At 54.1% G+C, this 13118-nt stretch overlaps 1 protein-coding gene across 1 annotated transcript in view; it reads left to right on the top strand.

The window, feature by feature from the left end:
• ZG16B (zymogen granule protein 16B) overlaps nucleotides 1-1615 on the top strand; it is a 5232-nt gene extending 3617 nt beyond the window's left edge. Inside the window, 1 exon segment of the mRNA XM_029220837.1 lies at nucleotides 1259-1615. Within this exon segment, the coding sequence (XP_029076670.1) occupies nucleotides 1259-1615 (357 nt within the window).
• Nucleotides 1616-13118: the final 11503 nt, after the last annotated feature.

Raw genomic sequence — 13118 nt, 5'->3', positions numbered from 1 at the left:
TTTTTTTTTTTTTTTAACTTTGGCCACACCCCACTTGCAATGCAGGATGGTTCCCCGACCCCAGGGATCGAACCCTGGCCTCTGCAGTAAAAGCACCAAATCCTAACCACTAGGCCACCAGGGAACCCCCAGATTTGCCTTTTACTGAATCAATAATAAAAGCGCAGGTGTTCATAGGACACTTGTAAGGCACGTTTTAACAGGTGTATCTGCAGCTGCTTTGCGGGACGTTCCTTTCTTCTTGTGTCAGGGGAAGGCAGAAGAAAGGAACCAGAAAGGGCAGCAAAACTCATAATGGAGATTTTCCAGTCTTAGGCTTGGTTAAGGGGAATCTCCAGCTCTTTGTCTGCGCTGTGCTGAGTATGGTCTTTGCTGAGGGCTTAGCAGGCTGGCAGCTCTTCTACATTTCCTCCTCCCCAGGGCTCCCCACTTGTCACAAGGGGTCAAATAAGTGAAAGCCTGTCCTCCTGTGTGGTCCCTTGGGGAGGTGGGTTGGGTTGTGCTGAGCTCTGCATGTGCCCATTAGCTGGGGGACGTTTGCAAGAACCAGGGACAGGGAATGGGGCTGAACACTGGTTGGGAAGAGGCCGAGGAGCCAGGGGTGCCTGGAGCTCAGCAGGGGTCTCCGTGGATCAGGGGCAGTGGGGTGTGGTGATGATTGCCTGACTCGGGACTTGTCACTGGGGTCCTGCCTGGCCTTGGCCACCATCTCCCCTAGTGACCTCAGGCAAGGTGCGGAACCTCTCCGAGTCTGCTTCTTCAGATACAGTGGGAATAAAGCAGTGATGTGATGTCACCAGGATCAGGACACTAGTCTGGAGGCCTGATCCGAGTGATGCTCCCCCAGCAGTGTTATCCCGCAAGTCCTTGGATGGGGCAGTGGGATTAGACTTTTAATTTACTTAGAAGAGCACAAGCAACTCCACCTAAATGAGGGAAGGGTGGGGCCCTGTCTCCCACTTTCTCTGCAGCCGGCCTTTTGTTCCGTGCAGTTGCTTCTGTGTCTCCAACCCCTTGGGGGTCACCTAGGGCAGAACCTGCCTGATTTCTTCCTCCTCACATACCCAGGCTCTGTGCCTCCTGGGTGTTTCACAGCAAACATCAGTCCTGGAGTAGGGGGGTGGGGGTGGAGGGGGGAGTGTGTGGCCGGAAAGTCCGCCTCCCTCCCAGCATCCGGCTGAGGTTTAGGGCGCACTGGAGCCCGCGGTAAGGAGCCCCCAGCCATAGCGGGCCGGAGTCCCTATGGTAGACGCGCTAGAGGGTCACCCGGGCGGCCTGCATCCGGCATCTGCGCTGCGGCACCAGCAGGGGGCGCCAGGCCGCCATCGGGTACCGCGCGGGGCTGCGGTTCAGCGCCCGCCCTCCCGCCTCCCGGCTGCCACTCCCGTCCGCCAACTGCCAGCACCTGCTCCACTGCCTTTCGGGAATCGGCTTCAAGTGGGGATTTAGCCCCGAGAAGCCGTCCGCCCAGTCGACCCGCCGCGGTGACCAGAGAGCTGATGACCCGCGCGGGGAAGCAGGACCCAGCGAGGCCCAGTGCGGTCCTGAGCCGGTCTCGGGTCCCACCACGCGCTGCTTCCTCGCGGCCAGGTGGTCAGGACCAGAGGCCAGGTGACCCCGAGCTGGTACCAATCGGCAAGGCCAGAGTGATGCTGAATGCCCGTGTTGAAGAAAGGTTCTGCACACACGTGAGCCCGCCTGATTCTTGCCCCCAAGGGGAGTGGCTCCAGGCGCCCCCAAGCTCCCTGGCCCCGCGCACTATGCGAGCCTTATATCCTGATGACCGGAGGTCCTGAGAACAGCGTCTCAGGACGCTGTCTCCACCACGCGTGACTCCGTGGGGCCCGGGCAGGGCTTGGCCCGGAGGACACCCTCAGTGTTTGCAGTGGGAATGATGAAGGAATTCCCAAGAACCGGCTCCCAAATAAGGATGAACTGTGCCCAGGAAGGTGCTTCGCAATTAGTCCCCACAACAGCCCCTGAGCTGGCGCCACGCCTGCTCCGCCCCCTCCCTCCCCTCCTCCCCCCACCCGCTCCTCTTCCGGCTCTCCTCCAAATGCTCCTCTTCTCCTACCTTCCCCAGTCTAAGGCAGTGACTGCTGTGGGGATCAGTGCTGTCACTCTTCCCATCAACACTGTCCCATTCTGACCCTCGTTGTTGCCAACCAGGGGGCACTGGGAGGCGACCCCCTCCCAGCTGCCAGCCCCAGGAAAGGTGGGCCCCAGAAAAGGGGTGGAGTCTCCTCAGTACTGGAAACATTTCCCTTTTAGCAAGCCAGGGGCAAGGAATTAATTATGCAACAGAAAGGAACTGGTTCCAGAGTGCTGCTTGTGAAAACTGCTTTCTGTTGCAATGTTTTGTGTACGTGTGTGAGTAATTCTCCTGTGATTTGATTTATTCCTGCAACGGGGGTGGATGGATGGATGGAAGGATGGAACTGAAGGAGCAGTAGCATCCATCCTGCACCCATGTGGGGCCAGGCCTAATGCCAGGTGGTTTCACAATTGTTCTCTCATTTAGTCCTCACAACACCTCTCAGGTGGGTGTTAACATCCTATCTTTACAGGTGAGGGAACCCAGGCTGAGAGAATTGATGTAATTTACCCAGTGGTTGTGGAATTTAAACCTACTATCGCTCTGCCCCCCCCTGCTCCCCTGTTCAGATGTCCATCCAGTGCCCATCTGGGGGGAGAGATGTCCTTTCCTGAGTGTCCCCACACACTTCAAAACTCACACAGCAGGCAGTCTCCCTGCAGGTTTCTTTCCGCTGCTCTGGGAACTCGGGGCCCAGAACTTACAGGGACTTTGGCAGAGCCGGCCTGGCCCCTGTGATCTCCTCAGTGGTTCTACAAAAGTTAAGAAACCAGGCACATGTCAAACCTGAGCCCTGGGGTCCAGGCTGACGGAGGGACGGTTTATCCTGGGCTTGGATCCTGCTCTTCATCTGGCCTTTGGTCAGAAGTCAGCCTGTCAGCCTTCGGAACATCTGCGTACATTCTAACCCCTTCCTTATCCACGTCCTGGCTGAGCCATGGAGGGTCGTTTGTTTGGAGGCTGTGAATTGTTTCTTCTCCACACACTGAACTCCCAGCCCTTAACCTGTCCCTGGACAGTGTCACTAGTCCCAGGCCCACCAGAGGCCCACCAGGGTGCAGGGACCACCGGCCAGCCATCAGGGGGCCCTTGAGAGACATTCAGCTGTGCAGCCAGGGTGGTTGGGCAGCCAGATGCTGAGAGGAGCTGCTGGAGGTGGGGCAGCCCCTCCACTCCACCCCACCCCCAAGAGGCCCCAAGAGAACCCTCTCTGTCTGTTGCACCAAGCCGGGGTTGGGGTGGAGTTTTATGAGCACAAGTGTCAGTCTTCCAGATCCTCTGCAAACACCCTCTGGAAGTGGCCAGGGAAACAGATGACAAAGGGGCTGGTGTGTGTATCACAACCAAGGTCAGGCTGCAAGGTCTCCATGGGTTTTGCTCTTGGTTCAGGCTCCTTCCTCCTCACTCACCATAGGCACAAGTGGGAGGTGGGGTGGGGGGAGGAGGCACCCCTGGCTGGGGGAACTGAACCGTTTCTGCTGTCTTTTGCCAGCAAATGTGGGGTGCTCTGAGGAACACACACACAGATCACATACACACATGACACACATGCAGATACACCCAAACACAGACACGTACAGAATGTACACATAGACACATAAACACACACACATACATGTACACAAACATATAGATGCACAGAGACATATACAGACACACAGACACATACACAAATACAGACACACACGCAAACATATACACAGAGAAACATAAATGTGCACATACACATGAGGCATTTTGCTTAAGTGAAGGACCAGCTATTCCAGGAGTCACGATGCACCAGAGTCACTTTGAGCTCTGGAGCCTCAAGCACCTGGGCTGTCACCTTCAAATCCCCAGTTTGAGGTCCATTTTTTCTGTGTCACCTCCAAGCCTCCTGAATTGCAAATCCCACCAGAAGGGTGAGTCTGGACTGCATCACTCAGAGTTCACAGGGCCCCAAGCAACAGTAAGGCCACCGGCTCAAGCAAGGGCACAGCGTGGAACCCAGAGGTGCTTGAGGGAGACTTTGCCAGTGTTCCCCATCCAGTCTGTATAGGTTGGCACATGGGTGTAGACACCAGGCTGGTATGGCCCAACGCAGCCTGATTCCCAGCTTACAGTCCCAACCTGGATCCAAGCATCATAGATGGAACAGAGCAGTGGCCCCCCCAGTCACCCCAGGGACAGGGAGGGCAGGAGCCGAGCACGAGGCCTCCCGGAGCCCATGGGCCTGCGCACCCTCTGCTGAGGTCACAGGGGCTGGGCAAGGATGCTGCTCCCTGTGGATGCTGGGGTGTGGGGGTGGGGACCGAGTGGGGACACAAAGAACCTGGAGGGTGGATGGAAGCCGCCATCACCTTGCAGGAGTCTTTTTTCCCATCACAAAGAGGCACAGAACATGTCATACTGGATGAGGCCCTTCCTGGGGAGGCTGGGCTATCCTAGGTGCTCACCTGCTAGTACGTCTCCCAAACCCAGATGGGCCCAGCCACTGCCGGGAGGACCCACGCTAGGACTGGATCTCCTGCGCCTCTGCCCACCCAGCTCCTCCGCCTCCCAGAACCAGGAGGCAGGGGCTGGGGCAGTAAGTTCAAGCCCCAGGCATCTGCCTGGGAACTGAGGGCCCTACTAATCTCACAGCCTCTCAGCCTCAACTGCACTGGCTCTGCCACGGGCAGAATCCAGGACACTGGCCCAAGGCCCCCAAGTCCTATGCAGGTCCCTGTGGTGAGAGGGCTCAGGGAGTCTAACTGCACCAGGAATCTGTCCCCTGGGCCACCCCTGCCCGTGGTCGAGGGTGGACAAGGAGACTGTTCACAGACACGGAGGTCAAGTTGGGATGGGAAAGGGAGGGAGCGACCCACCTGCCTCAACACAGTAGAGCTGGGATCCGAACACCCAGGAGGCGCTGATGATCCCACATGCCAGCTTCCGGGGATGATGGCGCTGGTGAGTGTCCCCACTATGTCAGCACCAGGGTCTGTGTCCCCCGGGTGGGCCTCGGCCGCCCCTGCCCTCCAGGAGACTCTGCAAGACCAGCAGGGAAGTAGCAGTGGGGGATGCCCTCCATGGAGCCCCGAGCTCCGGGCGAGCCCGCCGCCCAGCAGGGCTGAGGGGCCGCCCTCACTCGCGCTGCAACGGCAGCAACAACCACTACCACAACCCAGTGACAGTGGAGACAGCACCCACAGTGACCGCAGCAAAAGCAGCAGCAGCAGCAGTAACAACAATGACACACAACCACGTGAGTCAGGGCATCCGTTTAGCTTCCTGCTCACACAGACCCTGAGTCCCACATTCAGAGCCGGGTGTAGAGATGCCCCTTCACTCTTGCTGAAGACGCCGTCCTGTTTAGTAAAGCACAGCTGTTCCAAAGCACACGATCAATCAATCAATAAAGACCTAGGAGGGAACAGACGCAGGTGCTGCCTCTGCAGCTAAGGAGCCCGTGGCCGCCCTCCACCCACCCCACTCACCCGAGGAAGCAGTAATGCCCAGGGCGCCCAGCTGAGGTGGGTGAGGGAGCCCCCACCCACGTGCCCCTTGAGGCCATCCTCAGCTCACCTGCTGCAGCCACAGTCCTTCCTGGGCCCCTTGGTCTCCCACAATCTTCCCGGCATCCCTGGATAGGCCCCACCCCGGGAGAGACTGGCAGGTGGGGACGGGGCCCAGCCTCAGCCATCACATGTGTCCCCTCCTCTCAGTTTCTACTCCAGCACCTCCTACGTACACCCCACTGGCCCTGGACCCTTGGCTGGGACGTCCAGGGCTGGGCCAACATGGAGGCAGCACATCCTTGAGGGCCCCTAGGAAAGACAGACCAGGGAGGCAGGGTCACCATTCTGGTCATAAAGTCACCCCCCTCTGTTAGACCAGGAGTGCAAGAACAGGGCGAATCCCAATTCTCCTTCTGGTCTGGGGGAGGCCACCCCAGATGGAAGGAGCTTCCAGGTCTCCTCCTTGATTCTTCCTCCTCCCACCTCCCCAGGAGGCTTGCTGGCCCCCCAGGGCCAGGTCTCTGCCCCTTGGCCCTGTCCCAGCCAACCAGAAATCTCCCTGGAGGATGACAGAAGCAAAAGACCCAGGCCCCATAGGAGAGCAGAGGGGCCAGTGGCGGGGCAGGGCAGCGGTCAACAGATGCAGCAGCAGAAACAGGCAGAGGCCTGGCCAGCCGCATGACTCTCCACCTGCAGACACTGTTTGAGGGTCAGCATCCTTGGATGGCACCCGAGGGATGGTTGGCGGGTCCCTCACCGATGGCAGTCACCCGGAGCCCTGGCTGGGCAGGACCTGGCCCGCTCCTCACTGGCAGTCCTCTCGGACTCCTGTCCTGCCCCTTCCAGGGAGACAGCTGAGAGGAGGCCGGGTACCACAGGGCCCATCTGAGGCCAGTCCCTCCTAGGATCCAGGGTCGGTGGAGCTGGTCGGGCCTCCCCAGACTGAGATGTGAAAGCCACGTCATCCTGCAGGCAGCCCATCACCCCCTGTGTCCAGGAGACCTGGGGTCCCTACTCACTGCTAAGGGATGGCCACCTGGCCTCCCTGTCCCACCCAGGGCACGCGATGTCTCCCTGTGGACCAGCCACCTCCTGACTCCCTTCTTCCCAGAGGAAACTGCAGCTCACAGAGAGTAGAAATCTCTAGGTTCATGGTTAATCCACAGCAAAGTCTTCACTTTTTATTTGTGGAGTAGGACAAGGCAAGTTGAATTTAGTGAGTTTGACATTATTAGAATTTCTCTGATGATTAGGGACAGTCCCCACTGGGTCAGTTAGCAGAAATTAAACCCAAGGACCCCAAAGGCAAATCTCCTGAGTGATGTGCATCAATGGCAGTATCTAAGGGCTGGAGCTCAGCAGGTGGCTGAGGCTAGATGCTCCTTTGAACATAGCCACCTGGGTGCTCTGCTCGTGGGAAGGGTGACTGGTCTCTGAGTGCAACCTGTAAGACCTGCAAACTTAGACTTCACGTGCAAACCAGGGCGGGCTGGCAGTGAGCTTGCGTATAGTGTAAGCAGGGTGAGAGGGAGGGCAGTGTGAGTCATCGGCGTCCCCACTTGACCTTGACCCAAGCAGTGGAACCGAATTGAAGGAATAACACGACTTTCCAGTTCTCATAGGACTCCTCCCTACAGACCGAGTCAACCTGTAGGATTCTTGGATAATTTCTGGGCAGAATGGGGTGGCCTCAAGAAAGAATAGACTTCTGCTAAGGAGAGAACTCAGTGCTTGAGTGAATAATTAGAAAAACAAAAGAGATGTGTCCACATTGTCCACCAAACTGGTGACATAGACCATACTCATTACCATTACCATTAACTCAAGAAACATTTACTAACATTTTTTTTTCCAGGACCGTTTTCTGGACACTGACTGTATCATGGTGGATAAGGTAAAGGTCTCACCTTTCATAAGCTTAGAATATTTCCTGGGAAAGATAACTGAGTAAATAGACAGTAATAAGAGAACATGACAAATGCAGGGACAGAGGCTTACCCTGGTTGTGTGTGTTAGGGAGGGGATGATAAACAAGGAACAAATGAAATAAATTGTATATATTAAATAGTAATAAATGTGCTGGAAAAAGAGAAAGCAAGGAAAGGAGCAAGAGTGGAGGGAAGGAACATTGTAAACAAGATGATGACATGGTGACATCTGAGTAGAGATTTGTAGGAAGGGAGGGAGTGGCCATGCAGTCCTGCAGGGGAAGAGGAAACCGTAGGTGCAAAGGCCCTGAGGCAGGAGCATGCCTGCTGTGTTCCCAAACACAGCTGGGAAGCCAGAGAGGCTGGAGCCCCACAAACAAGGAGGAGAGAGATGAGAAGGGAGGCTGGAAAGATGACATCATTTACTCTGAGTAGGGTTTGGAATAGAATGACAGGATCTGACTTAGGTTTTAAGAGAACCACTCTGGCTGCTGTGCTGAGAACAGCCTGGTGGGAACAACAGCCGAAGCAGTGGGACCAGTTAGGAGGCCATGACAGAAATCTGGGATAAAGAGGAAAGTCGCTTGGGATGGCATGGGAAAGAAGTGGCCAGATCTGGACGTATTTTGGAGATAGGATGGAACTCACAGGATGTGCTGATGGCTTGAATTTAGAGAATGAGAGGAAGAGAGGCGTAAGGAAGATGCCACAGTTTTGTGTTGTTGGGGTTTTTTAAATCAGTTTTATGGAGGTATAGTTTACACAGAGTAAATTTCACCATTTTTAATAAATTATAGTCCTATGAGTTTTGATAAATGCATCCAGTTATGTAACCATTACCACAATCAAGATATAAAGCCAGTTCCATCACTATTAAAAAATCCCCCTATGCCCCTTTGGGGGCAATCCTTTCCCCACCCCAGCCCCTAGCAACCACCCGTCTGCTCTCTGTCCCTATAGATTTGCCTTTTCAACAGTGTCATATAAATGGAATCATGGTGTGGAGCCTTTGGAGTTCAGCTTTCTCCCCTCGGCATCATGTGCTTAAGGTTCACCATGTTGCGGGGCTTCCCTGGTGGCGCAGTGGTTAAGAATCTGCCTGCCAGTGCAGGGGACACGGGTTCAATCCCTGGTCCGGGAAGATCCTACATGCCACGGAGCAACTAAGCCTGTGTGCCACAACTACTGAAGCCCGCTCACCTGGAGCCCGTGCATTGCAGCAAGAGAAGCCACTGCAATGAGAAGCCCGCACACCGCAGCGAAGAGTAGCCCCTGCTCGCCACTAGAGAAAGCCCGTGCGTAGCAACAAAGACCCAACCCAGCCAAAAATAAATAAATAAATAATTTAAAAATAAATAAATAAATTTATAAATAAAGATTTTAAAAAAAAGATTCACCATGCTGTGTATAGTTTGTTCATTTTTGTTGCTAAGTAGAATTCTACTGAATGGATGGACCACAGTTTGCTTATCCATTCACCAGCTGAAGAAACATCTGGGTTGTTTCCAATTTTTGCCAATTCTGAACAAAGCCGTTATAAACATCTGTGTGCAGATTTTGTAAGAATATGTTCTCTTCTCTCTTGGACCAATCTTAGGAGTAGGATTGCTGCATGGATGTTCAACATTACACGCAACAGTCAGCATGTTTTCCACAGGGGCAGTACCAGTTTGCGCTCCCACCAGCAACATGTGAGCGTTCCAGGAGCTCTGCATCCTCGCCAACACTTGGTGTTGTCAGTACTCCAAGGTTCCCAAACTGAGCAGTTGGAAGGAAGGACAGCTGCTTTGTGCTGAGATGGAAATTCTGCCAGTGGAGCAAGTTTGAGAGGGAATACTGAGATTCATTTGGGGTCACCTTAAGGATGAGATGTCTATATGATATTTACAAGGGGATGTTGATTAGTTGAGTGGACACGCAGGGAGAGAACTCTGGAGTCACCTCTATGGATAGTGTGTAGAGCTATGACACCAGATGCTATCACCCATGGATACAAGTAGGTGAAGGAGGAGAGAAGCCCCAGATATGATGTTGGGGCATCAATCACATAGAGGTTGGGGAAATGAGGAAGAACCAGCAAAATAGACTATGTTCTGTGAAAGTGATTATTCCCCCCTCAGTAAGAATTGAGACAACTGTGTCCCTGAAAACTGGTATTTGTCCTGGCTTGCCTGTGTGTGATTGTTTAATAGCTGCCAACAGGAAATCAGACCCACAGGCCCGTTGGGTCAAGGTCAAGTGGTGATGCAGATCAACACAGCCCCCACAGTCTGACACATACCACCTTCCCCCATGCCCTGGTTACGCTCTTACTCACTAGCTACCTGCCAGTCTGCCTGGTGTCATCCTGTGAGGTCTAAGGCTGCAGACCTTGAAGGTCATACTCACAGGCCCAGTCACCTTTCCCATGAGCAACTTTGTGATACTATGAGCACAACGACCTGGGCACAGGTAGCAAAGTTTGGCTTGGAGCTGGGAAATCCATTGTCTCCACCTTCACGTAGAATTCCACACTCCCCAGGCAGTCTGGGGAGCTTGGGGAGCTTGTGCCCTTGGTGAGGAGACTAGTGAACTCATTAGGGCGCCATCAATGGGGTCATGGTGAGACTCCTTCAGGTGCCTCCCCGGGCAGCAGCACTGACTGGGAGACTTCAAGCAGGAAAGGGAGAGAAAGAAAATACTTGATCTTGAGTAAGCATGATATGAAAACATGAAACTAACTGGGACACCCTCTGAAGGTCCAAAGCTCTTGTGGATAGGTATGAGCTCAAAGCCTTCATAATTTGGATAATTTAAGTGTGATTTGATTGTACTGACAAAATCTGACATACTGTTTCCATGATAACAAACAGTGTTTACTGTAAAAAAAAAAAAAAGAAAAGCAAAAACGTTTTCTGTCAATCTAAAACTATTCTGGGGGCTTCCCTGGTGGTGCACTGGTTAAGAATCCGCCTGCCAATGCAGCAGACATGGCTTCGAGCCCTGGTGCAGGAAGATCCCACATGCCGCGGAGCAACTAAGCCTTTGTGCCACAACTACTGAGCCTGCGCTCTAGAGCCTGAGAGCCACAAATACTGAGCCCACGTGCCACAATTACTGAAACTCACACACCTAGAACCCATGCTCCGCAACAAGAGAAGCCACCATGATGAGAAGCCCGTGCACCACAACGAAGAGTAGCCCCCACTCGCTGCAACTAGAGAAAGCCCATGCGCAGCAACAAAGACCCAATGCAGCCAAAAATAAATAAATAAAATTAATTAATTAATTAAAAAACGATTGTTCAGAATAGTTTTAGATTGACAGAGGGTCTGAAGCAGGTATATCAGTTACAAAGGCATTTAGCTGCAGTAAAAGAAGATTCGACCAACAGTGGCTTGAAAGCACACAAGAAGGGTGGAGGTGGCTGTCTAGGATGGAGGCAACTTCTCAACCATGTCCTCACACCCGCAGCTTCTGAATCTTTGTTCACTGTCAATTTAGGTGTTATTCAACTCGTAGCCTCATGTTGATAAGATGGCTGCTAAGGATTAGGCATTACATCTGTATCCAAGACTAGAAGAAGGCAGACGGTGGGAAAGGATAATGCCAACTGGACATATTCCTGTTATCAGGAACAAAACAAAGTCTTCCCAAGAAACTACCCATCAGACATCTGTTTCCACTGGGACCTTGTGGGAGACTGTGGAAAGGAACATTTAGTTTTTCCAGTCTCTAAGGTGGAAGAAGGAAGGGAGGGGTGTTGGAATGGGGTTATTGGCTTAGCCAGCCAAAGGAGTCGGCCACCAAGGGACCTCATGGGGTTAGATGTGATTTACACACTTGTTCTGGATGCAGAGAAGAGACGAGTTGGCAGGTCCCTGGTGTGGGAGTGAAAGTCTTCTAAAGAATTAAAGATCTGAGGAAGGAGCATGTGGAGGAGCAGTAGCCAGACCTCGCAGCCTATGACTAAGGCACTTCCATAGTAAGGACATGGGTCACTGTGGCCAGATGGCGGCACCCCTGCCCTGGGGGAGGTAAGGAGGACTCTCCCTGGGGCTGCTCCATGTGGGGAGTTAAAGGTGAGTGGAGGCACCTGCTGGGAGCCCAGGTTGGCGTGCCGGCCCCTCCCACTGGCACTTCCCCTTAGCCCGACAGGCCAAAGGGGCTCCACGTGCGGCCCCCAGAGGCAGGAGGTGTCGGTGGAGCCGAAGCAGTGATGGCCCCCACCCCCGCCCATTTGGGGCTTGCTCCTGGCCTGGTTCCAACCAAGGGGCAAACAAGCTCTCTGCGTTGCTGGTGTGGACCCCACCAGGGCTGGACTGACCACATTTCCACCTCCTGGAACCCCCACCTGACTGGGGAGGGAGTCACTGGAAATCTTGTGACTTCCGGGGCGGGCTCCCCATCCCATGGCCCAGCCCGTCTGTCAGGCTTCTTGGGGCTCTGGGAAGGTGCCTCCAGCTCTGGGGCTCCCTGGAGGGTGATGGCCAGCTCAGAGAAAACCCACCCTCACCTGAGGGTCCCACATTTACGGGGTGACTTCTCAGCCCCAGTAGATGTTTCTTTTGTTTTCTTTAATTTTATTTATTTATTTATTTTTTGGCTATGCTGGGTCTTTGTTGCTGCATGTGGGCTTTCTCTAGTTGTGGAGAGCGGGGGCTATTCTTTGTTGCGGTGCGTGGGCTTCTCATAGTGATGGCTTCTCTTGTTGCAGAGCATGGGCTCTAAGTGCACAGGCTTCAGTAGTTGTGGCATGTGGGCTCAGTATTTGTGGCTCACAGGCTCTAGAGCACAGGCTCAGTAGTTGTGGCACACGGGCTTAGCTGCTCCACGGCATGTGGGGTCTTCCTGGACCAGGGCTCGAACCTGTGTCTGCTGCATTAGCAGGCGGATTCTTAACCACTGCGCCACCAGGGAAGTCCCCCCCCAGCAGATGTTTCTAGGCGTGGCCTTCTCAGGGGCTTCTGTCAGGATGCCATTGGAAGCAGAGGTAGAGGGCAGTGAGAGTCAGGGTGTGGGGGACACTGAGCCACAGAGGCCAGTGGCCAGAGACAGAGACAGAGAAGGAGTGAGGGGACAGGGACAGGACGTGGGGAAGTGAGGAACAGAGGAAGAGCCTGGAGGGCAGAGGGGGAAATGGAGGCAGCAAGAAGGGCAGCGAATGAGGCACTAGTGGAGGGGTATGGGGGGGAGGGGAGACTGAGTCCAGAGAGGAGGGTAAGTGGACAAGGGAAGCAGAGTGACAGGTAAAGCGGGACCAGGTCACAAAGGGGAGGGGCCTCACCTGAGCCACCTGCTCACCCCCCAGCTGGTTCCCAAGCCAGAGGGAGGCCAGGTTAGCGTTTGTTTGTTAATAAGACCAACCCCACAGCACTTATTAACAAGGGGGTTATCAAAACAATATGAACAGAAGTTTTAGAACAGTGCTCGCAGTAAAGGATACCAACCAACCAAACCACACCTGTGCTGCCTTCTCAAGCTCACTGCACTGATCGTTCCTAGTTGGAGACCCTGAGGCAGCCACTCAGCTCTGTCCTCTGCACAGCTGGACCTACTTGTCTTCCTGACTGTTAGAAAAAATCTCTCTCGCACATACTCATCAAACCAACCACACAGCCCTGCCTGCACATTCGC

The sequence above is a fragment of the Monodon monoceros genome, unplaced genomic scaffold (assembly GCF_005190385.1).
Source record: "Monodon monoceros isolate NGI ecotype Baffin Bay Population unplaced genomic scaffold, NGI_Narwhal_1 Super_Scaffold_13, whole genome shotgun sequence".
NCBI classification, from domain to species: Eukaryota; Metazoa; Chordata; class Mammalia; order Artiodactyla; family Monodontidae; genus Monodon; species Monodon monoceros.
The sequence above is the reverse complement of the archived record's forward strand: the minus strand, read 5'-3'. Positions and strand labels throughout refer to the sequence as shown.